This window comes from Oncorhynchus gorbuscha, linkage group LG01, assembly GCF_021184085.1.
Source record: "Oncorhynchus gorbuscha isolate QuinsamMale2020 ecotype Even-year linkage group LG01, OgorEven_v1.0, whole genome shotgun sequence".
Classification (NCBI taxonomy): Eukaryota; Metazoa; Chordata; class Actinopteri; order Salmoniformes; family Salmonidae; genus Oncorhynchus; species Oncorhynchus gorbuscha.
In genome coordinates this window covers 7,025,713-7,051,690 of record NC_060173.1, presented here as the reverse complement: position 1 = coordinate 7,051,690, position 25,978 = coordinate 7,025,713, and the positions used below count along the sequence as shown (strand labels likewise).

Below are 25,978 nucleotides of genomic sequence, written 5' to 3'. Positions count from 1 at the left end.
AAAAAAAAAAGGTACATGCTTTGACGTATAATTATACACCTCCAGTCGACTAACTCCTCCACTGAAGGGGGCTTCCCAAATGGCACCCTGTTCCCTTCAATATATAAGGAATAGGATTCATTGAGGATGCAGCCTTGGTTGAGTGTGAGGGGAAACGGTTCACTTGAACAAAATCACAGATTTTATACTCCATGACTTATTCCACATTGTTGAGTTACAGTCCAAATTCAAAATGGATGAAATATATTTCTCACCCATCTACCCACAATACCCTTTTTTTTTTTTTTTTTTTTTATACAGAAAATTTGAATACTGGCCACAGGTGGACTCTAATTTAAGTTGTAGTGACATCTCAGGGATGATTTGAAGGAAATTGGATGCACCTGAGCTCAATTTGGAGTGTCAAAGGCACTTTCAATATATTTGCAAACCATCTCATGATTGGGTATTGTGTAGATGGGTGAGACAAATATTTCAGCCATTTTGAATTTGGGCTGTAACTCAACATTGTGGAATAAGTCATGATCTCTCCTGTTGATTTACGGCTGGCTTCTCACCACACTATGAGCACATTGCGCCTGTCTCTCTGTGTAGGGCAGTAGTGACCGGTGGCTGGTACCTGTGATCTACCATGTGACTCTTAACAGGGAATCCTCTGTTTTATAAGTAGCTGTCATAACGTCGAGCGGTGTTTGTCTTCACCCAGCCAGCACCAGCGAAGGCTAGCTGTCATAACCCATAACAGTGGGTTAACTGCCTTGTTCAGGGGCAAAACGACGGATTTGTACCTTGTCAGCTCAGGGATTTGAAATTGCAACCTTGCAGTTACTAGTCCAACGCTCTAACCACTAGGCTACCTGCCGCCCCTCCACTCTAACCACTAGGCTACCCTGCCGCCCCTCCACTCTAACCACTAGGCTACCCTGCCGCCCCTCCACTCTAACCACTAGGCTACCCTGCCGCCCCTCCACTCTAACCACTAGGCTACCCTGCCGCCCCTCCACTCTAACCACTAGGCTACCCTGCCGCCCTCCACTCTAACCACTAGGCTACCCTGCCGCCCCTCCACTCTAACCACTAGGCTACCCTGCCGCCCCTCCACTCTAACCACTAGGCTACCCTGCCGCCCCTCCACTCTAACCACTAGGCTACCCTGCCACTCCTCTTTGAACCTGGTGAATCCAGACGGAATTTAATCTTCTAGGATGCCTTCTGTAAATCCATCAGAGAACTTATTGTCGACACTCAGCCTGGGCTCGTCTACGGTCAGTACAGCAGCTGTTACTGCTGGGAAAATGGGACCAAGAACCCACGTTGCTCCTGTAATTGTTTTTGGCTTAAAACATTAGCCTTGAGGCTAACTCTATAACCATGAAAGTTAATGTGTTTGCTAGGCTAAATACGCCCACACCCAGTGGCTAACAAATCTGTTACTGGGATAAATATGCTAAGCTACACCCCAAATAGTGGGCACCAACCAGACTGTGTGCGACCAAGCGCACAGTCACTCCTAATACAGGGACTTTAATCTGGTTTTGGCACCGAGCGGCACTGCCCGAAGTGGTGATGATTGCCTGCCTAGCTGTGGTGATTGGTTCAAGTGAACCGTTTCCCTCACACTCAACCAAGGCTGCATCCTCAATTAATCCTATTCCTTATATATTGAAGGGAACATTGTGCCATTTGGGAATCCCCCTTCAGTGGAGGAGTTAGTGGACTGGTGGTGTATTTTACACAAAGCTGACGTGCATACCTACCTTCATTTGAAGTCGGAAGTTTACATACACCGTAGCCAAATACATTTTAAACTCAGTTTTTCACAATTCCTGACATTTTAATCCTAGTAAACATTCCCTGTCTTAAGTCAGTTAGGATCACCACTTTATTTTAAGAATGTGAAATGTCAGAATAATAGTAGAGTGATTTATTTGAGCTTTTTTCTTTCTTTCATCACAATGCCAGTGGGTCAGAAGTTTACATTCACTCAATCAGTATTTGGTCGCATTGCCTTTAAATGGTTTTAACTTGGGTCAAAGCTTCCCACAGTAAGTTGGGTGGATTTTTGTCCCATTCCTCCTGACAGAGCTGGTGTAACTGAGTCAGGTTTGTTTTCCTCCTTTCTCGCACACGGTTTTTCAGCTCTGCCCTCAAATGTTCTATAGGATCGAGTTCAGGGCTTTGATAACCACTCCAATACCTTGACTTTGTTGTCCTTAAGCCATTTTGCCACAACTTTGTGTCCCCATAAAGTCCAGGCGAAAGCTCAGCCGAAAAGTTCAAAAAGTTATATTACAGTTTTGTAGAAACATGTCAAACGATGTATAGAATCTATCTTTAGGATGTTTTTAACATACATTTTCAATAATGTATGCAATTGCAATGAAACGCAGGTCGTTCTCATGTGTGCGCGCGTGATCAGCTCATGGCACTCTGGCAGACCTCTGGTTGAATCAGCTCTCATTCGCCCCCACTTCACAGTTGAAGCCTCAAACAAGGTTCTAAAGACTGGACATCTAGTGGGAAGCCTTAGGAAGTGCAATATGACCCCATAGACACTGTATATTCGCTAGGCAATGAGGAAGTGGGAAATCTTCCTCAGGTTTTCGCCTGCCATATGAGTTCTGTTACACTCAGACATCATTCAAACAGTTTTAGAAACTTCAGTGTGTTTTCTATCCAATACTACTAATGATATGCATATATTAGCTTCTGGGCCTGAGTAGCAGGAAGTTTACTCTGGGCACACTTTTCATCCGGATGTGAAAATGTTGATTTTCCCCCCTATCCCAAACAGGTTAAAGGCACAGTCAACTTAGTGCATGTGAACTTTGAAATAATCTGTAAACAATTGTTTGAAAAATGGGCTGAGCTCACCTCCCCGCGGAGGGGTTAGTTGGCTGAGCTCACCTCCCCGCGGAGGGGTTAGTTGGCTGAGCTCACCTCCCCGCGGAGGGGTTAGTTGGCTGAGCTCACCTCCCCGCGGAGGGGTTAGTTGGCTGAGCTCACCTCCCCGCGGAGGGGTTAGTTGGCTGAGCTCACCTCCCCGCGGAGGGGTTAGTTGGCTGAGCTCACCTCCCGCGGAGGGGTTAGTTGGCTGAGCTCACCTCCCCGCGGAGGGGTTAGTTGGCTGAGCTCACCTCCCCGCGGAGGGGTTAGTTGGCTGAGCTCACCTCCCCGCGGAGGGGTTAGTTGGCTGAGCTCACCTCCCCGCGGAGGGGTTAGTTGGCTGAGCTTCCCGCGGAGGGGCTGAGCTCACCTCCCCGCGGAGGGGTTAGTTGGCTGAGCTCACCTCCCCGCGGAGGGGTTAGTTGGCTGAGCTCACCTCCCGCGGAGGGGTTAGTTGGCTGAGCTCACCTCCCCGCGGAGGGGTTAGTTGGCTGAGCTCACCTCCCCGCGGAGGGGTTAGTTGGCTGAGCTCACCTCCCCGCGGAGGGGTTAGTTGGCTGAGCTCACCTCCCCGCGGAGGGGTTAGTTGGCTGAGCTCACCTCCCCGCGGAGGGGTTAGTTGGCTGAGCTCACCTCCCCGCGGAGGGGTTAGTTGGCTGAGCTCACCTCCCCGCGGAGGGGTTAGTTGGCTGAGCTCACCTCCCCGCGGAGGGGTTAGTTGGCTGAGCTCACCTCCCCGCGGAGGGGTTAGTTGGCTGAGCTCACCTCCCCGCGGAGGGGTTAGTTGGCTGAGCTCACCTCCCCGCGGAGGGGTTAGTTGGCTGAGCTCACCTCCCCGCGGAGGGGTTAGTTGGCTGAGCTCACCTCCCCGCGGAGGGGTTAGTTGGCTGAGCTCACCTCCCCGCGGAGGGGTTAGTTGGCTGAGCTCACCTCCCCGGAGGGGTTAGTTGGCGGAGGGGTTGTTTAAAGAGAGCAATGCCCGCGGAGGGGTTAGTTGGCTGAGCTCACCCGCGGAGGGGTTCAGTGGCTGAGCTCATCTCCCTGCGGACTCTATAATGGCTGAGCTACCTTCCGGAGGTTTTGGCTGAGCTCACCTCCCAGCGGAGGGGTTAGTTGGCTTGAGCTCACCTTGTTATGGAGGGGTTATTGGCTGATGTCTCCCCGCGGAGGGGTTAATTGGCAGCTCACCTCCCGCGGAGGGGTTAGTTGGCTGAGCTCACCTCCCCGCGGAGGGGTTACACTGGCTGAGCTCACCTCCCCGCGGAGGGGAAAATGGCTGAGCTCACCTCCCGCGGAGGGGAAAGTTGGCTGAGCTGTTTTCCCACGGAGGCTGTTTTCAGCTCACCTGGTTGGGTTAGGGCTGAGCCCTCACCTCCCCCTGGGGTCACATGACTAGTGGCTGAGCTCATTCCCCGCGGAGGGGTTAGTTGGCTGAGCTCACCTCCCCGCGGAGGGGTTAGTTGGCTGAGCTCACCTCCCCGCGGAGGGGTTAGTTGGCTGAGCTCACCTCCCCGCGGAGGGGTTGATTTAAAGAGAGCAATGCAAAGGGAGAGAGTGTAGTGTAGCTAGAGAGAGTAGAGAGCGGGACTTCAGTGGTCCCTGGTTAATCGCCCTGCTACTCTATAATGACCTTAGTATTCCCAGGTTTTATGTTCCCAGCGGGATTTATGTTCGTCTTCAGTAGGCTTGTTATGAAAACCTTATTAGGTCTCTCGATGTCTCGTTGTTAATTCATCAGTCGTGTGTTTTCCCCTTGGTAGAGTCAACACTCACACACTGTACACTGTACACCCCCCTGGAATGAAAATGAATTGACTATCTACCAGGAGGGAAAGAGGGACTGAACTGTTTTGTCACTAGGCTGTTTTCATTGGTGGTTGGATTAGGACACAGCCCTCACTGTTCCAACCCTGGGGTCACATGACTAGTTTCATAGTTTCTTATTGTCCTTTATATTATAAAGCCCGTCAGCCCATACTACATGGATCACTGTCACCATGCTATGTGAACAATATCCTCTCTTGTATTTGGGCTCTCCTCCATTGCATTCCGCATAACTTTCTTAGAAAGCCGTACTCTGGCTCAACTGAAGCCAATTAAGAGAGCACAGCTGTCAGAGACATCCAACACTGATCCTTGTAGACAGGGCTCTGAGCGGCTTCCAGCAGGAAGACCTCATAAGGCACCAGCATCTCATACATTATAGGTTCCTATAGCTGGGAGCATCTCAGGCGTTATGGGTTCTATAGCTGGGAGCATCTCAGGCGTTATGGGTTCTATAGCTGGGAGCATCTCAGGCGTTATGGGTTCTATAGCTGGGAGCATCTCAGGCGTTATGGGTTCTATAGCTAGGAGCATCTCAGGCGTTATGGGTTCTATAGCTGGGAGCATCTCAGGCGTTATGGGTTCTATAGCTGGGAGCATCTCAGGCGTTATGGGTTCCTAGTGATTTCTCATGTGTTCCTACCAGGATGGGCTTGTGGGATAGTGATTTCTCATGTGTTCCTACCAGGATGGGCTTGTGGGATAGTGATTTCTCATGTGTTCCTACCAGGATGAGCTTGTGGGATTGTGATTTATCATGTGTTCCTACCAGGATGGGCTTGTGGGATAGTGATTTCTCATGTGTTCCTACCAGGATGGGCTTGTGGGATAGTGATTTCTCATGTGTTCCTACCAAGATGGGCTTGTGGGATAGTGATTTCTCATGTGTTCCTACCAAGATGGGCTTGTGGGATAGTGATTTCTTATGTGTTCCTACCAGGATGGGCTTGTGGGATAGTGATTGCTCATGTGTTCCTACCAAGATGGGCTTGTGGGATAGTGATTTCTCATGTGTTCCTACCAAGATGGGCTTGTGGGATAGTGATTTCTCATGTGTTCCTACCAAGATGGGCTTGTGGGATAGTGATTTCTCATGTGTTCCTACCAAGATGGGCTTGTGGGATACCTGAGAGCAGATGAGTTCTGTAGTTGTAGTATAACTCGTGTGTTTCTTTTGGAGTCTGAAGGGGAGGGGCCCATAAAGCATATAGAGATCATAGATAAATAATCAATCTTTTGTATTCAATAATCTTTCGTCAGCTTCATTAAAGCTTTTATAAAAAGCAGATTTCTATCATTTCATTTTGAGGCAGGAATTAGGTGGCAATGTTTCAATAACAAGAGAAAGAGAAGGGTGTAATTGGTATATTTACATTTACATTTACGTCATTTAGCAGACGCTCTTATCCAGAGCGACTTACAAATTGGTGCATTCACCTTATGACATCCAGTGGAACAGTCACTTTACAATAGTGCATCTAAATCTTAAAGGGGGGGTGAGAGGGAATACTTATCCTATCCTAGGTATTCCTTAAAGAGGTGGGGTTTCAGGTGTCTCCGGAAGGTGGTGATTGACTCCGCTGTCCTGGCGTCGTGAGGGAGTTTGTTCCACCATTGGGGGGCCAGAGCAGCGAACAGTTTTGACTGGGCTGAGCGGGAACTGTGTACTTCCTCAGTGGTAGGGAGGCGAGCAGGCCAGAGGTGGATGAACGCAGTGCCCTTGTTTGGGTGTAGGGCCTGATCAGAGCCTGGAGGTACTGAGGTGCCGTTCCCCTCACAGCTCCGTAGGCAAGCACCATGGTCTTGTAGCGGATGCGAGCTTCAACTGGAAGCCAGTGGAGAGAACGGAGGAGCGGGGTGACGTGAGAGAACTTGGGAAGGTTGAACACCAGACGGGCTGCGGCGTTCTGGATGAGTTGAAGGGGTTTAATGGCACAGGCAGGGAGCCCAGCCAACAGCGAGTTGCAGTAATCCAGACGGGAGATGACAAGTGCCTGGATTAGGACCTGCGCCGCTTCCTGTGTGAGGCAGGGTCGTACTCTGCGGATGTTGTAGAGCATGAACCTACAGGAACGGGCCACCGCCTTGATGTTGGTTGAGAACGACAGGGTGTTGTCCAGGATCACACCAAGGTTCTTAGCGCTCTGGGAGGAGGACACAATGGAGTTGTCAACCGTGATGGCGAGATCATGGAACGGGCAGTATATCCATGAATCACTGTTAACATACTATTTCTGCCATTCTAGAAAGGTGATATTTAATCCCGTCAAGCCTGTCTATTATTGGTGATTATTCATCCCTGCTTGTGATCCAGCTTGCTGTAAACTTCTTAGTAGGACCGTGTCTGGTCACTGTGGTCACCTCCAGTTCTGGACCGTGTCTGGTCACTGTGGTCACCTCCAGTTCTGGACCGTGTCTGGTCACTGTGGTCACCTCCAGTTCTGGACCGTGTCTGGTCACTGGTCACCTCCAGTTCTGGACCGTGTCTGGTCACTGTGGTCACCTCCAGTTCTGGACCGTGTCTGGTCACTGTGGTCACCTCCAGTTCTGGACCGTGTCTGGTCACCGTGGTCACGTCTAGTTCTGGACCGTGTCTGGTCACCGTGGTCACGTCCAGTTCTGGACCGTGTCTGGTCACTGTGGTCACCTCCAGTTCCGGACCGTGTCTGGTCACCTCCAGTTCTGGACAGTGTCTGGTCACCTCCAGTTCTGGACAGTGTCTGGTCACCTCCAGTTCTGGACAGTGTCTGGTCACCTCCAGTTCTGGACAGTGTCTGGTCACCTCCAGTTCTGGACAGTGTCTGGTCATCTCCAGTTCTGGACCGTGTCTGGTCACCTCCAGTTCTGGACCGTGTCTGGTCACCTCCAGTTCTGGACCGTGTCTGGTCACCTCCAGTTCTGGACCGTGTCTGGTCACCTCCAGTTCTGGACCGTGTCTGGTCACCTCCAGTTCTGGACCGTGTCTGGTCACCTCCAGTTCTGGACCGTGTCTGGTCACCTCCAGTTCTGGACCGTGTCTGGTCACCTCCAGTTCTGGACCGTGTCTGGTCACCTCCAGTTCTGGACCGTGTCTGGTCACCTCCAGTTCTGGACCGTGTCTGGTCACCTCCAGTTCTGGACCGTGTCTGGTCACCTCCAGTTCTGGACCGTGTCTGGTCACCTCCAGTTCTGGACCGTGTCCGGTCACCTCCAGTTCTGGACCGTGTCCGGTCACCTCCAGTTCTGGACCGTGTCCGGTCACCTCCAGTTCTGAAATGACATGCTGCTTTCTCACATTCATATCCTTGTCTTTTCTCACTATTTCTGTCATTAGATCCTTGGCTAGATCTCCTAGCTAGCTAAAAATCTCAATGATTTATCTTATCAAAACTTAGGCTGACCTAGTTAACGTTCCATTCCTTATCTTTGCTTTTCAGGGCTCACTTAAAAAAATGAAACATTTAGCCATATCTCAAGAGGACAGGGGTGTATTCACTAGGAACCAAACTAAACGGAAGCAAACCAAATGAAACGGGAGGACCTACCAAAATGTATTAAAAAAACAACTTGGTTTCATTGCGAAACATTTTCCATTTGGAGGAAACTGAGTCTGTTGCAAAATGTTTTACAACTTACGTCATGTAATGAATACACCCCTGGTACCTCAGTCCGGTGGTGGCCAGCAAGGCGGTGATGTTCGCTACACCCCTGGTACCTCAGTCCGGTGGTGGCCAGCAGGGCGGTGATGATCGCTACACCCCTGGTACCTCAGTCCGGTGGTGATGTTCGCTACACCCCTGGTACCTCAGTCCGGTGGTGATGTTCGCTACACCCCTGGTACCTCAGTCCGGTGGTGATGTTCGCTACACCCCTGGTACCTCAGTCCGGTGGTGATGTTCGCTACACCCCTGGTACCTCAGTCCGGTGGTGATGTTCGCTACACCCCTGGTACCTCAGTCCCACCCCTGGTACCTCAGTCCGGTGGTGATGTTCGCTACACCCCTGGTACCTCAGTCCGGTGGTGACTACACCCCTGGTACCTCAGTCCCACTACACCCCGGGTACCTCAGTCCCACTACACCCCGGGTACCTCAGTCCCACTACACCCCGGGTACCTCACCTCACCCCGGGTACCTCAGTCCCCCTACACCCTGGGTACCTCAGTCCCACTACACCCCTGGTACCTCAGTCCCACTACACCCCTGGTATCACACATGCCGTTTCTGTTCTCGAAGTCATGCAGAAAGTAACATTTAAAGGGATAGTTAAACTATCCTTTTACTACTTTTCTTTTCTTACTGACTTTACATTTACATTTACATTTAAGTCATTTTATTGTCCCCATGGGGATATTTTGTCGCAGTGTCATGTACACGTTTAAATTGGCATTTAAATACTTGACAATACAACTTTCATAACCGTTACATACCAATAAAACATGTTTAAATGGATTAGAGTTTCCATATCCTTCTCCACTACTTCTCCGCTTCAGACAGAGCAGAAATTTGTTCTACAAAGCAGCATCAATAAATTGCACCACTAAGTTATCTAAATATCCTGAAAATAACTATCTTTTTGACATGGGCTTTGGTCTAAATGACACAATTACCAGAAACAACATATTATAATTTTTTTGCTTTCTTAAACAATCTTAATCTGGTTGATTTGATCAAAGTTAGTCTGCTTTATTGTTCCAATTTTGTAGTATAGTCCTCTGGCCTTGCGAAGCAGACGGGCACGTCGTCCCCCTCAAAGCCTTTTATTCCCTAAGGGGAGCTCTAGGTAGAGTGAACTGATCCACTCCGTAGAGAGCAAAGTCATTTTAATTTTAAGATGAAGCATCACTTCAGACACACACAGCAGCCAAGTGAGTCAGCCTGAGAAAATACCTTTGTTGTCAAGGGGGAGTATCAATAGTGATGAAGCAGCCATGCCTTTCCATTCCATTGGCGGTTGCTAGGTAACTGCCTCAGCATCTCTGCTATAGTCAAAGAGGACTGTGTCTTGAGATCGGAGGGAATGGGGGGGGGGGGGGTGAGAGATACCTAGTCAGTTGCACAACTGAATGTGTTCACCTGAAATTTCTTCTGCATCTGAACCCAACCCCTCTGAATCAGAATGATATGCGAGAGTGTTTGTGTGGCGTCTGTTCACGCGCCTGTGTGTTCGGTCATGGGGTTAGTTCACGTCCCACTAATCTATACATCTGAGGCACGTCCCATTTGCTGCTCTCCCTGATGGGTTCAGGGAATTTAGGTTGCGTCCCATATGGCACCCTATTCCCTATATGGCTCCTGGTCAAAAGTAGTGCACTACATAGGGATTAGGGTGCCATATGGGACACTGGCTGAGATACAGGTTCAGACCTAACCCTTCATACTTTACACATGAGGTAATGACTCCAAAATGTTATTACTGGAGGTCATGCTCATCCAAGCATCACTTTGTCTCTGTCTGAAAGGCAACCTATCCCCTATATAGTGCATCACTTTTGACCAGGGCCCTATAGAACCCTATTCCCTATATAGTGCACTACTTTTGACCAGGGCTCTGGTAAACCGTGCACTATTATAGAGCATAGGGTTCCATTTTGGACTCAACCTGCGAGCGATTCCCTTCTCAGCTCCAAAATCTATGTGTTCAAGGATTGGAAGTGCGAGTGAGGAAAAAGGTACATTTTTCACTATTCTCACAGTAATTATATACTTCGCACACGAACCGCCGCCCGTTTTCAAGTAAGAAGTCAGGGATTTGTTTACGTTTGAATGCCGGTACAGTGCAACTACGAATGGCTCATTAAATCAGTTGGAAACGGGCCTTCTTAGGAAGGATGTGGATTGGCCTTGATGCGGCACGCTTTTAAGGTTCTGATTGTCCGAAAGTGTCCGGACCGGTCTCTTCTGCTGTTGTTAACTCTTGAAGATGCTCCTGGGAATATTGGCTAGCCAGCCGTGTCGATGGTTCCCTCTGTGTTGAGAGTAGTAGGATTGTCCCACTTAGATGAGCTTTTCTCAACATTTGACTAATCAGCCAGTGATGGTTTTCTCCTCTCCACCTCACGTTGATCGAGTTTGAACCACTTTACACGTGTAGCTGCAGCCTGTTCTGGTCTTGTCTGGGAGGTGAGTTTATTTTCTTCACCTCGTGTTGAGATTCAAAGTTCCAACCATTTCAAACGTGTAGCTAGGCTCCACATTTTTCTGGGCGAATGTTCATTCCTGTTACCAATCCTTTTATGCACTTTGGCCGAAGGTGTCGGTTCTTTCAGTCTGACGCACTCTCTGACCTCGGGGCGTGGCTACTTACTATGCACAGTTTATAGGAGATAGATTCTCTTATACCTCCTAAATCCCGTTCATATTTCATATACAACGTTGAGGATGGAGAATGCATACATGTAGTGTAAATACTTTTCAAGTTAGTATTTCCTTTAAAAACCTTTTTTAATGACATCACAAAATAAAAAACAATAAGTTTTCTGTAGATCATCTCTGACCATTCCCCACATTCTTATGTTAGAAATATTGTTCCTGTATTTGCTTTAGAAACTTAGTTTCGGCGGGAAGACTGTCTGTTAACAACGTTTTACTTTGGTTAATACTAGAAGGGAAAAGAGTCCTCTTCTCCTGTAATTTACGACAGGGTGTGAGCTGTCAAACCGGCAGCAGCTCCCTCTTCTGTGGGTGAGATTTCTGATTATTCAAATTTTATTTGTCACATGCGGTCGGAGGCAGAGCAGTTGCCATACCACACGGTGATGCAACCCGTCAGGATGCTCTCGATGGTGCAGCTGTACAACCTTTTGAGGATCTGAAGACCTTGCAGTGAAATGCATACTTTCAAGCCCTTAACCAACAATGCAAATAGTCTGAGTAGCCATTTGATTCGATGTTCAGCAGTCTTATGGCTTGAGGGGTAGAAGCTGTTTAGAAGCCTTTTGGACCTACACATGGCGTTCCGGTACCGCTTGGCAAGTGGTAGCAAAGAGAACAGCCTATGACTAGGGTGGCTGGAGTCTTTGACTATTTTTATCCAGCCTGGTATAGAGGTCCTGGATGGCAGGAAGCTTGGCCCTAGTGATGTACTGGGCCATTCACACTATTGTCTCTAGTGCCTTGTGGTTGGAGGCTGAGCAGTTTCCATACCAGGCAGTGATTCAACCTTTCAGGATGCTCTCGATGGTGCAGCTATAGAACCTTTCGAGGATCTGAGGATCCATGCCAAATCTTTTTGAGGGGGGATAGGTTTTGTTGTGCCCCCTTCACAACTGTCTTGGTGTGCTTGGACCATGATAGTTTGTTGGTGATGTGGACGCCAAGGAACTTGAAGCTCTCGACCTGCTCCACTACAGCCCCGTCGATGACAATGGGGGCATGCTCGGTGTTCCTTTTTCTGTAGTCCACAATCATCTCCTTTGTCTTGATCACGTTGATGGAAAGGTTGTTGTCCTGGCACCACACAGTCAGGTCTCTGACCTCCTCCCTATAGGCTGTCTTGTCGTTGTTGGTGATCAGGCCTATCACTGTTGTGTCATCGGCACACTTAATGATGGTGTTGGAGGCGTGCCTGGCCGTGCAGCCATGAGTGAACAGGAAGTACACTAGGTGACTGAGTACGCACCCCTGAGGGGCCCCTGTGTTGATGATCAGCATGACGGATGTGTTACCTACCCTTTCCACCTGGGGGCAGCGTGTCAGGAAGTCTAGGGTTCAGTTGCAGAGGGAGGTGTTTAGTCCCAGGGTCCTTTAGCTTATTGATAAGCATTGAAGGCACTATGGTGTTGAACACAGAGCTGGAGTCACTGAATAGCATTCTCACGTAGGTGTTCCTTTTGTCCAGGTGGGAAAGGGCAGTGTGGAGTGCAATAGAGATTGCATCATCTGTGGATCTGTTTGGGCGGTATGCAAATTGGAGTGGGTCTAGTGTTTCTGGGATGATGGTGTTGATGTGCTACGGGTTGGTAGTCATTTAGGCAGGTTACCAGAGTGTTTTTCATGGGCACAGCGACTATGGTGGTCTGCTTATTGTCATACCTTTTCCATTTAGATCCTTACAGGACAGTCATGACAACATTTACTGTACTTGTCACATTTTGTTGTTAACTAAATCTGAAAATAATCTGAATACATTCAGTAACGTGATGAGAATATTATTGGAAAATGTGAGGGGGAGGTGCAACATGAAACAACCATTTACAAGGGTTTGACTGAGAGGTCTAACTGGTGTAGAATAACTGGTGTCTCCAAGTGGTCACACACCTCTCCAAAGTGTGCACACTTTCCTAATGCACTTCCTAATGCACTTCCTAATGCACTTCCTAATGCACTTATGGGGGGGGGGGAGAATGGGTCATCTTTGTATGCATTTATTTGATTGTTTTTGTACCTGTTCCCCCCTCCCCATTTGAAAAAGAAAAATGTACAAAACTAAATAAGAAGTTGGTGACAAAGATGGACTAACAGGCCCATTGTGTTCAGACCAACCCAAGGGATGACGCCATAGGTCTTGTAACTGTACATCTGACATAGTGATCATCACCGTTTACACTGTACATGAGTTTAACGAAAATGTGAAGTGCACATTTGGATTCACGGGTGTTTGGCTCTGTAGAAAACTACATGTGAATATATAATATTGTGATTGGGTATAACTGTTACATTTTTCATTTCGAACATTGTTTGGTGAACTCTGAATCTGATTAGGATGTAGTATCAACGCGATTTTGTTTTTCTCAATGTCTCAAGTTCAAAATTAAAAAAGCCCTCCTAAATGTACAGTATTTACCTCATTCGGACATCCAACAAACGCGCAAAAGTTGCCCAATTAGCGTGAGGGACGGGGGCCATATTCTTGCTGCGTAGCTCAAGTTCAGAACGTCTTTCAGTCGAGACCCTGAGTTCTGACATCATTCATAGCATGTTACTGTACAGCCACTAAGCTCCAGTGCCCAAATGTAAGCTTATCAGTGCCCAAATCTGCAACACTCTCTCCTCCGTTCCCTCCACTCTCTCTCCTCCGTTCCCTCCACTCTCTCTCCTCCGTTCCCTCCACTCTCTCTCCTCCGTTCCCTCCACTCTCTCTCCTCTGTTACCCCGCTCTCTCTCCTCTGTTACCCCCGCTCTCTCTCCTCTGTTACCCCCGCTCTCTCTCCTCTGTTCCCTCCACTCTCTCTCCTCTGTTCCCTCCACTCTCTCTCCTCCGTTCCCTCCACTCTCTCTCCTCCGTTCCCTCCACTCTCTCTCCTCCGTTCCCTCCACTCTCTCTCCTCTGTTCCCTCCACTCTCTCTCCTCTGTTACCCCGCTCTCTCTCTCCCCCCGCTCTCTCTCTCCTCTGTCTCCTCTGTTACCCCCGCTCTCTCTCTCCTCCCCCGCTCTCTCTCCTCTGTTACCCCCGCTCTCTCTCCTCTGTTACCCCCGCTCTCTCTCCTCCCCGCTCTCTCTCCTCTGTTACCCCCGCTCTCTCTCCTCTGTTACCCCGCTCTCTCTCCTCTGTTACCCCCTCTCTCTCCTCTCTCTCTCTCCTGTTACTCTCCTCCTCTGTTACCCCCTCTCTCTCTCCCCCCCTCTGATGGTAGCGCTCACCTTGTTTTCTCCGGACAAGCTTTTTTCCGGATGCCCCAAACAATCGGAAAGGGGATTAATCAGAGAAAATGACTTCACCCCAGTCCTCAGATCCCCTGTACCTTCTGCAGAATATCAGTCTGTCCCTGATGTTTTTCCTGGAGAGAAGTGGCTTCTTTGCTGCCCTTCTTGACACCAGGCCATCCTCCAAAAGTCTTTGCCTCACTGTGCGTGGAGATGCACTCACACCTGCCTGCTGCCATTCCTGAGTAAGCTCTGTACTGGTGGTGCCACGCAGCTGAATCAACTTTAGGAGATGGTCCTGGCGCTTGCTGGACTTTCTTGGGCGCCCTGAAGCCGCCTTCACAACAATTGAACCGCTCTCCTTGAAGTTCTTGATGATCTGATAAATGGTTGATTTAGGTGCAATCTTACTGGCAGCAATATCCTTGCCTGTGAAGCCCTTTTTGTGCAAAGCAATGATGACGGCACGTGTTTCCTTGCAGGTAACCATGCTCTACAAAGGAAGAGCAATGACTCCAAGCACCACCCTCCTTTTGAAGCTACCAGTCTGTTATTTGAACTCAATCAGCATGACGGAGTGATCTCCAGCCTTGTCCTCGTCAACACTCACACCTGTGTTAACGAGAGAATCACTGACATGTCAGCTGGTCCTTTTGTGGCAGGGCTGAAATGCAGTGGAAATGTTTTTGGGGGGATTCAGTTCAATTGCACGGCAAAGAGGGACTTTGAAATGTAATTTAAATTCATCTGATCGCTCTTCATAACGTTCTGGAGTATATGCAAATTACCATCAAACAAACTGAGGCAGCAGACTTTGAAAATTAATATTTGTGTCATTCTCAAAACCTTTGGCCACGACTGTACACTATTTCTGATCAACTCAATTTATTTTAATGGACAAAAAATAGATTTTCTTTCTAAGTGACCCCAAACTTTTGAACGTTATTGTACGTGTCAGTGTATGTCCTGATTTTGGTGGTGTTTGTCATATCATGGAACGGCACCAGGTTCTGATCTGAAGGGTTCCGATCTGGAGGGTTCCCACCGGGTTCCGATCTGGAGGGTTCCCACCGGGTTCCGATCTGGAGGGTTCCCACCGGGTTCCGATCTGGAGGGTTCCCACCCGGTTCCGATCTGGAGGGTTGCCGCTCTGCTCAGTCTATCATAATTTCCCTCACCGCCAGGCAGTTAGATTACTAGCTTCTGGTTCAGTACGTTTGTGTAATCAAATCCAACTTTATTTGTCACATGCGCCTTACTGTGAAATGCTTACTTACAAGCCCTTTAACCAACATCCTCTGTGTGTGCAGGTAGATAGCTATTTTAATCATCTTTTCATTCTTCTCTCCCTCTAATACATCCCAGCTGGGCAATTTGGCATTTGTAAAGAAACACAGCGGATGTTTCTCCTTGTCTCTTTTCGGGGTCCGTTGCTTTCGCAGAGGGGGTGGGCCCTTCTAACTGGGTTGATTTTTAAACTTTCAAAAGGAACACGAGGCCCCTCTGTCTGCTCACAATGCTTTGGGTTTAATTTCCCCAATAGAACACCACTTTGTCTCATCTCAAATGGTACCCTGTTTCCTAAAGAGTGCACTATGGGCCCCTGGTCAAAGGGTAGTCTGTAGTATCTTCATGTTTTAATGGTTATTATGCACACTGGCTATTATTAGAATGAGCTCCGCCCACAAATAAGGGACAAACAGGCATATAACAGCCAGCTGTCCCATAGCCCTGCTTTCTGCTTCGAGTCTTAATTGTGAACAGGCATCCAGCTGTCCCATAGCCCTGCTTTCTGCTTCGAGTCTTAATCGTGAACAGGCATCCAGCTGTCCCATAGCCCTGCTTTCTGCTTCGAGTCTTAATCGTGAACAGGCAGCCAGCTGTCCCATAGCCCTGCTTTCTGCTTCGAGTCTTCATCGTTAACAGGCAGGCAAACGCAGGCAGTCAGACGGAAGAGGATAGCCTTTCCGCGGTAACGGAGTGATGCTGAGACTCACATTTTAAAGTGAAAACGTATGCCCAGCAATAAAACAATGGTTGCAAAGTTTTACAAACCCTTTTACCTATATGCAGAAGTCTACTTTTAATAATCGCCACTGAACATTTTAGTAAAACACGTTTACTTAAGGTACAGTGTAGATGCAAAGTTTGGTAAAAGAATAACAGATTTTCTTTGGGGGGGTCCCTTGCTGATTTATTTGGACAAGGTGGTCTTTCTGCTTTTGTATGTGTTAGCCTACCTGTTGTATTTAAAAAAAAACGCTTAAATAGAGTAGGCTATAGCCTATGCATGGGTGGAGAAGCACGGGTAAGTTCTTTCCAAAGGAAACGACTAATAATTATGGGTTAAGCTATAGTTTACTACATTGGCTGGCAATTAATATTCATCACCCATATTTTGTCTCTGTCTGAAAGACATCCCGCTCCTAAATGGTATGCTATATGCAAAACATCTCTTCAAACGACGTCTATCCTATTGGTTGAAATTGCCTAATATAATGAGCCATGTACGAATCTCCGGTAATTTAACCTATTTCTATTGGTCATTTTTGATATTGCGTGCAGAGCAAAATTGCAGGGACCAAGTGTGCTTGTGTCTCATTTGCCTAAAATAACATTGCGTTTTGGGTTCGGGACCAGTGCCCATCTCTCCACCCTCTACTGTACTGTACTGTAATGGTACTGTACTGCATGGTACTGTACTGCATGGTACTGTACTGTACTGTACTGCATGGTACTGTACTGTACTGTACTGCATGGTACTGTACTGCATGGTACTGTACTGCATGGTACTGTACTGCATGGTACTGTACTGCATGGCACTGTACTGCATGGCACTGTACTGCATGGTACTGTACTGCATGGTACTGTACTGCATGGTACTGTACTGCATGGTACTGTACTGCATGGTACGGTACTGTACTGCATGGTACGGTACTGTACTGCATGGTACGGTACTGTAGTGTAGTGAACTGTAGTGTAGTGTAGTGAACTGTAGTGTAGTGAACTGTAGTGTAGTGTAGTGAACTGTAGTGTAGTGTAGTGTAGTGTAGTGTAGTGTAGTGTAGTGTAGTGTACTGTAGTGTAGTGTAGTGTACTGTACTGTAGTGTAGTGAACTGTACTGTAGTGTAGTGAACTGTACTGTAGTGTACTGTACTGCATGGTAGTGAACTGTAGTGTAGTGAACTGTAGTGTAGTGAACTGTAGTGTAGTGTACTGTACTGCATGGTAGTGTACTGTAATGCATGGTAGTGTAGTGAACTGTACTGCATGGTAGTGTAGTGAACTGTACTGCATGGTAGTGTAGTGAACTGTACTGCATGGTAGTGTAGTGAACTGTACTGCATGGTAGTGTAGTGAACTGTACTGCATGGTAGTGTAGTGAACTGTACTGCATGGTAGTGTAGAGAACTGTACTGCATGGTAGTGTAGAGAACTGTACTGCATGGTAGTGTAGTGAACTGTACTGCATGGTAGTGTAGAGAACTGTACTGCATGGTAGTGTAGAGAACTGTACTGCATGGTAGTGTAGAGAACTGTACTGCATGGTAGTGTAGAGAACTGTACTGCATGGTAGTGTAGAGAACTGTACTGCATGGTAGTGTAGTGAACTGTACTGCATGGTAGTGTAGAGAACTGTACTGCATGGTAGTGTAGAGAACTGTACTGCATGGTAGTGTAGTGTAGTGTACTGCATGGTAGTGTAGTGTAGTGTACTGCATGGTAGTGTAGTGAACTGTACTGCATGGTAGTGTAGTGTAGTGTAGTGTAGTGTAGTGCATGGTAGTGTAGTGTAGTGTAGTGTAGTGTACTGCATGGTAGTGTAGTGTAGTGTAGTGTACTGCATGGTAGTGTAGTGTACTGCATGGTAGTGTACTGCATGGTAGTGTAGTGTACTGCATGGTAGTGTACTGCATGGTAGTGTAGTGTACTGCATGGTAGTGTAGTGTAGTGTAGTGTACTGCATGGTAGTGTAGTGTACTGCATGGTAGTGTAGTGTACTGCATGGTAGTGTAGTGTAGTGCATGGTAGTGTAGTGTAGTGCATGGTAGTGTAGTGTAGTGCATGGTAGTGTAGTGTAGTGCATGGTAGTGTAGTGCATGGTAGTGTAGAGAACTCTAATGTATGGTTTGTCGACTTAGATTGCCCGTTAAGGCCGTCAGATTTTTCAGTCACTGTTACAGATTTTTGTTAACAGAGCGACACGTTTTAATCACTTAATTCGAAAACAAAATTATAATTTTAAAAGCACAAATTACTACCTTTTTTTTACTTCTGTAAACTTTCATAATCCTTAGTGAGATACTACAGTTGTCACGCCTTGGTCATTCTATTTTGTGTTTTTTGTTTGGGTAGGCCAGGGTGTGACATGGGTTTATATGTTGTGTTTCGTATTGGGGTTTGTATTATTTGGGATTGCGGCTGATTAGGGGTGTTGTTAGGTTTGGCTGCCTGAGGCGATTCTCAATTAGAGTCAGGTGCTTATCGTTGTCTCCGATTGGGAACCGTATTTAGGTAGCCTCAGTTTCGCTTTGTATTTCGTGGGTGTTTGTTCCTGTCTCAGTGTTGTAGTCACCAGATAGGCTGTAATTAGTTTCGTTCCGTTCTGTTGTTTTTTCATATTTAGATTCAGTTATTTCTTGTACCGCGTTTTCATTCATTAAAGGCATGAGTAACCTACACGCTGCATTTCGGTCTGACTCTCTTCATTCAACAGACGAACGCCGTTACAACAGTAGTATCATAAAGATATATTGTGGGTTTTTTGATAACAGAATGACCAGACACTCGTCAATATTTCTTAAACTTTTATGAAGGCAAATAAAATCTGCAGAAATAAATAGAAATGTTGATGTTAATTCAACATTATGTTTTGGATCTATCTCTAAACCTGAACTTTTTTCGAGTAGATGTTTTTTTTTTCCTGCCCCCTTTTCCATCTGTGTGACTATATATCAAAGCCTTTTTGTTTATGCCTCGGTTTTATTTTGGGAAATGGTTAAGACGTGTCTCTTTGCCTTCATTTCTCCCCCCAAAAATATAGACTCTTAGCTTTCCCATGTTGGTGCTCATGGGTCCTTTTTCCCCCATGGAAATGGTATGTTTCAGATGACCTTTTCTAGATTAGGGAAGACGATTTTTATGTATTGATCAATTACATTTGAATTATGTTTGATCCATGTGGGTTTTATTAGTCATGTTTGTGTAAGAATGATGTGAATCTCACTTTATATTTTTAACCTATATCACATTAACCCAACTCAGGGCTCTGTCCTCTCTCTCCGTTCCTGCATTTGAATCACCACCTATAAATACCCTTTAACGTCAGCCAAACTGTGACCTCATACAGCTGGTGAGGAAAAGGGCTATTCTAGGATCCGTTTTTGATCTCATAATGCACGAGATATAACAACACGGCTAACCTCATCCTAGATCAGCACTCCTATTCTGAGCTTTATGAATGAGGCCAGCTGTTCTCTGTCTTAGTCTGGATTGATATCAGTTGGTGGAGACGTGTGACGGCAGCCCCAGGTTCCGACCCTTTGGGAATGGTCCCCACTTGACCCAACTAGACATTCGGAGCAGTAGTTAGTGAAAATATCTGAGTTTACAGTCCCAGATTCAGCAGGATACATCCGACTTACGGTCAGAATGCTCAGAACTATGAAATCAAACATAAGTAAAGTTAGAAAAAAAAAAAAAATTGTCTTCTGTGCCCATCCCATATGAATAACCCCTATGATGTAACTGGAATGATGACAGAGATGTTCTTCTTCTCTGTTTTTGATGACAGAGATGTTCTTCTTCTCTGTTTTCGATGACAGAGATGTTCTTCTTCTCTGTTTTTGATGACAGAGATGTTCTTCTTCTCTGTTTTTGATGACAGAGATGTTCTTCTTCTCTGTTTTTGATGACAGAGATGTTCTTCTTCTCTGTTTTTGATGACAGAGATGTTCTTCTTCTCTGTTTTCGATGACAGAGATGTTCTTCTTCTCTGTTTTCGATGACAGAGATGTTCTTCTTCTCTGTTTTTGATGACAGAGATGTTCTTCTTCTCTGTTTTTGATGACAGAGATGTTCTTCTTCTCTGTTTTTGATGACAGAGATGTTCTTCTCTGTTTTTGATGACAGAGATGTTCTTCTCTGTTTTTGATGACAGAGATGTTCTTCTCTGTTTTTGATGACAGAGATGTTCTTCTCTGTTTTTGATGACAGAGATGTTCTTCTCTGTTTTTGATGACAGAGATGTTCTTCTCTGTTTTTGATGACAGAGATGTTCTTCTCTGTTTTTGATGACAGAGATGTTCTTCTCTGTTTTTGATGACAGAGATGTTCTTCTCTGTTTTTGATGACAGAGATGTTCTTCTCTGTTTTTGTTTGATAATTTCACTGCAATACTGTGTTCCATCTTGTCCTGCCATCTTGTCTTAAGAGGAACACAATGGAAATAGGTCCCAGACTGTGTTTTGTTATCCTCCATGATATTATTCATGTGCATGTATGGCTTTTTTCTAAGTAAAAAAAAAATATTTATTTATTTATTTATTTATTTAAAAGTCAAATTAATAAACTAAACTAAAGTGACTGTGAAATTAATTGAGTGAGTCATAAATCCACCATTAGTCTGGCAGATTTCTGATTATTGTACATAGATTACTGTTGAGTGTGGAAACTAGTGGGAGACTTGAGGCGTCCTACTGAGACCTACTGCATTATGAAGACACTGATAAATGAGTGGAGATTTGTTCCAGACCTGTTTCGTGCTGACATTCCACTCTGTAATATTGTCATATGCTGTTACCCAGGCTATGGATGTTGGGGGAAAGAAGTGTGTTGCTGTGGGCAGTATACTGTAGACTCTGTGGGAATGTTAGCACAGACTGTTACCCAGGCTATGGATGTTGGGGGAAAGAAGGGTGTTGTTGAGGCTGATTCATGTCAAGTGATGCAGGTTAACCTGTCAGGTGTGGAGTGAGGACTATGCTTCAGGATATATACTCACACCATTGTGTGCAGGCTGGCCTAAGTCAAGTGGTCTCACACAAGCCCACAGGGAGAGGGAGATTTCGTCAAGCAGCGAAGTCTCAGCTCTGTCCTCCTTGTCTGCATCGAAGTAGCTGTCCTTGCCACCATGCTCGATGCTAGGTACGACATAGTAAAGAGGCTCAGAGAGAATGCCACTGAATCGCTTGTGCATAGCCTCGTGTACTTTTGTATGTTTTAACCCCACGGTCTGTTGGCAGTTTTGTTGAGCAGGTGTTTCAATGCCGTGAAGAAGGGGATTACGTCTGAGGCAGCTTATTTCTCCAGTCAGTTGTTCGATTGGCGCTAGGAGTGTTTGAAATGGCAGCAACGTTATGAGAACCAGCGCATTCTTGAGCATGCAGGCTTTCCTCAGAACAGAATCCTCATAGACCCACTGTGCTGTCAGACTCCGCATGCTCATGGGGCTGACCGCTGGTCCAAATGTCAGCCGTGAAGCTCATGGACGTGAGTTTCAACAATCCTGTGTAACTCTGGTAGGGCAACATCTCAAAAATAGTGTGTGCTCGACCAGTCGGCCGAAAGCCAACTCCATCCACAACAGAGCACGGTTGATTGTCAAGGGCAATGGATCCATTGTCTTGGCGTTAATCGATTTCACCTTTTTGTTGTTGTCGCCTCGCTGCAATTGTCTTGCCTTTTCGAGTAACGGCTTGACTTTAGTAGTTGGAGGTGTAGCGCTTGGTATTTTTCTGCTTCTGTTCTGTGTAGCGCTGTATTTTCTTTGTGGCGTCATTACGTCATCGACCTACGTTATACAGGTATGTAGGTCATCGACCTACGTTATACAGGTATGTAGGTCATCGACCTACGTTACACAGGTATGTAGGTCATCGACCTACGTTATACAGGTATGTAGGTCATCGACCTACGTTATACAGGTATGTAGGTCATCGACCTACGTTACACAGGTATGTAGGTCATCGACCTACGTTACACAGGTATGTAGGTCATCGACCTACGTTACACAGGTATGTAGGTCATCGACCTACGTTACACAGGTATGTAGGTCATCGACCTACGTTACACAGGTATGTAGGTCATCGACCTACGTTACACAGGTATGGCAAGTCATCGACCTACGTTACACAGGTATGGCAAGTCATCGACCTACGTTACACAGGTATGGCAGGTCATCGACCTACGTTACACAGGTATGGCAGGTCATCGACCTACGTTACACAGGTATGGCAGGTCATCGACCTACGTTACACAGGTATGGCAGGTCATCGACCTACGTTACACAGGTATGGCAGGTCATCGACCTACGTTACACAGGTATGGCAGGTCATTGACCGACGTTACACAGGTATGGCAGGTCATCGACCTACGTTACACAGGTATGGCAGGTCATCGACCTACGTTACACAGGTATGGCAGGTCATCGACCTACGTTACACAGGTATGGCAGGTCATCGACCTACGTTACACAGGTATGGCAGGTCATCGACCTACGTTACACAGGTATGGCAGGTCATCGACCTACGTTACACAGGTATGGCAGGTCATCGACCTACGTTACACAGGTATGGCAGGTCATCGACCTACGTTACACAGGTATGGCACGTCATCGACCTACGTTACACAGGTATGGCACGTCATCGACCTACGTTACACAGGTATGGCACGTCATCGACCTACGTTACACAGGTATGGCACGTCATCGACCTACGTTACACAGGTATGGCACGTCATCGACCTACGTTACACAGGTATGGCAGGTCATCGACCTACGTTACACAGGTATGGCAGGTCATCGACCTACGTTACACAGGTATGGCAGGTCATCGACCTACGTTACACAGGTATGGCACGTCATCGACCTACGTTACACAGGTATGGCACGTCATCGACCTACGTTACACAGGTATGGCAGGTCATCGACCTACGTTACACAGGTATGGCAGGTCATCGACCTACGTTACACAGGTATGGCAGGTCATCGACCTACGTTACACAGGTATGGCACGTCATCGACCTACGTTACACAGGTATGGCACGTCATCGACCTACGTTACACAGGTATGGCACGTCATCGACCTACGTTACACAGGTATGGCACGTCATCGACCTACGTTACACAGGTATGGCACGTCATCGACCTAAGTTACACAGGTATGGCACGTCATCGACCTAAGTTACACAGGTATGGCAGGTCATCGACCTACGTTACACAGGTATGGCAGGTCATCGACCTACGTTACACAGGTATGGCAGGTCATCGACCTACGTTACACAGGTATGGCAGGTCATCGACCTACGTTACACAGGTATGGCAGGTCATCGACCTACGTTACACAGGTATGGCAGGTCATCGACCTACGTTACACAGGTATGGCAGGTCATCGACCTACGTTACACAGGTATGGCAGGTCATCGACCTACGTTACACAGGTATGGCAGGTCATCGACCTACGTTACACAGGTATGGCAGGTCATCGACCTACGTTACACAGGTATGGCAGGTCATCGACCTACGTTACACAGGTATGGCAGGTCATCGACCTACGTTACACAGGTATGGCAGGTCATCGACCTACGTTACACAGGTATGGCAGGTCATCGACCTACGTTACACAGGTATGGCAGGTCATCGACCTACGTTACACAGGTATGGCAGGTCATCGACCTACGTTACACAGGTATGGCAGGTCATCGACCTACGTTACACAGGTATGGCAGGTCATCGACCTACGTTACACAGGTATGGCAGGTCATCGACCTACGTTACACAGGTATGGCAGGTCATCGACCTACGTTACACAGGTATGGCAGGTCATCGACCTCGTTACACAGGTATGGCAGGTCATCGACCTACGTTACACAGGTATGGCAGGTCATCGACCTACGTTACACAGGTATGGCAGGTCATCGACCTACGTTACACAGGTATGGCAGGTCATCGACCTACGTTACACAGGTATGGCAGGTCATCGACCTACGTTACACAGGTATGGCAGGTCATCGACCTACGTTACACAGGTATGGCAGGTCATCGACCTACGTTACACAGGTATGGCAGGTCATCGACCTACGTTACACAGGTATGGCACGTCATCGACCTACGTTACACAGGTATGGCACGTCATCGACCTACGTTACACAGGTATGGCACGTCATCGACCTACGTACCTGCGTAACGTAGGTAGATGACCTTCATGCCTATGTAACGTAGGTACGTCAGCTTTGACATCGGTTTTGCACATCGACGTTAAACTAGAGATCGGGCAGATGCTGGTATTTTTAAAGCTGATATCATCTGATACTGATATCGTGCATCCCTATTTGAAATGTTGAAATGTATTTTTCCATATATAGACTCACACACATATATAGACCCTACGGGTGTGTGTGTGTGTAAAATCAACTACATATGCACTGAGGTTGTCTGATACTTTTACGCACACTGTTTTGATTAAATAATTAATCAACTTACTCAGCATGATGGTCGCACTGTTTAAAACAATTACAGCGAGTGCCTGCGTGACTGGCGATCGTTCTCTCTCTCCTCCCTATTACAGCAAGGGTTTGTTGTGCTGTCTGCTGAAGCTGCGATGACATTTCAGCCATTCAGTTTCTTTCTTTTTTCTGACCTGAAAAGTTCTGTTACCGAAATCCCTCATTTGTTTACGAAAAACATTCCATTTTCCCTCAACCCTTGCTATCTTTACGATAAACATGTAAGCATCACATGCATGTGACCAATAGGGCCTGACCGATAGCCTATCATAATTACATCAGTAAGTTCGTTATAACGAACTCCGAACACCACAACACGGGACCGCAAAATGGATGTGGAGGATGTGAAAAAGAAACCCGAAACAGGCATATGTTTACTGGTTGCTCAGGAGGGAAAGGGAAATTCAGATCTGTGGAAGAAATTTTAACTTACTGGTTTGGGACTGCCTGTGTCTGCGGTGGACCGGGTTGGGACTGCCTGTGTCTGTAGTGGACCGGGTTGGGTCTGCCTGTGTCTGTAGTGGACTGGGTTGGGACTGCCTGTGTCTGCAGTGGATAACTCACACCCTCTCCACCCTCTCTCCTCTCCACCTCTCCCTTTCTTGTTGATTTTTCACATGATTGTTCTGCATGGAAGGGACCATGCAACCTAAGAGCTTTTGTATTCACTTCATAATTGCTAAATGTGTCTCTCTCTCGCTCCAGGTTATTGTGCCATGGCCTCTAAGTCACATCCTCCTCTAATGAAGAAACACAGTCAGTCAGATCTGGTGAGCCGGCTGAAGACCAGGAAGATACTGGGGGTCGGAGGAGAGGACGACGATGGAGAGGTGCATAGGTCAAAGGTCTGTATCATTTTTAGATCCTAAATATACAGAAAAAGGTGTAGCGTTTTGCTCATTGTCCATCATGGTGAATCAATCATGGGCTTGGTGCCTGGAGAAAGATTCTGCATGTTTGAATCCATTAGAGGTAGTGTGCAAGTGGATAGAATGGAGAATACCGACTGGCTTTTTAACTGAGTTCATAGATTATTACCCATCATGCAACATGACCGCTCAATCACACTGGCACGCTATTGTGAAGCTAATCATTCCTAATAAACCATTATGTTAATTTAAGAAAATCTATAGTGCTGCCACGTCTTGAGTAATATCGGTTTCTTGATTACTTGCTTATTGCAGCACAATGCACAGAATG

The 25,978-nt window shown here is 46.9% G+C and overlaps 1 protein-coding gene across 2 annotated transcripts in view; it reads left to right on the top strand.

The window, feature by feature from the left end:
- tp53i11b (tumor protein p53 inducible protein 11b) overlaps positions 1-25,978 on the top strand; it is an 85,096-nt gene that overhangs the window by 44,693 nt on the left and 14,425 nt on the right. For both annotated transcript variants that reach the window (XM_046344285.1, XM_046344279.1), the window contains exon 3: positions 25,484-25,623. In XM_046344285.1, the coding sequence (XP_046200241.1) occupies positions 25,495-25,623 (129 nt within the window). In that variant the 5' untranslated portion in view covers positions 25,484-25,494. The remainder of the gene's footprint in view (positions 1-25,483; positions 25,624-25,978) is intronic.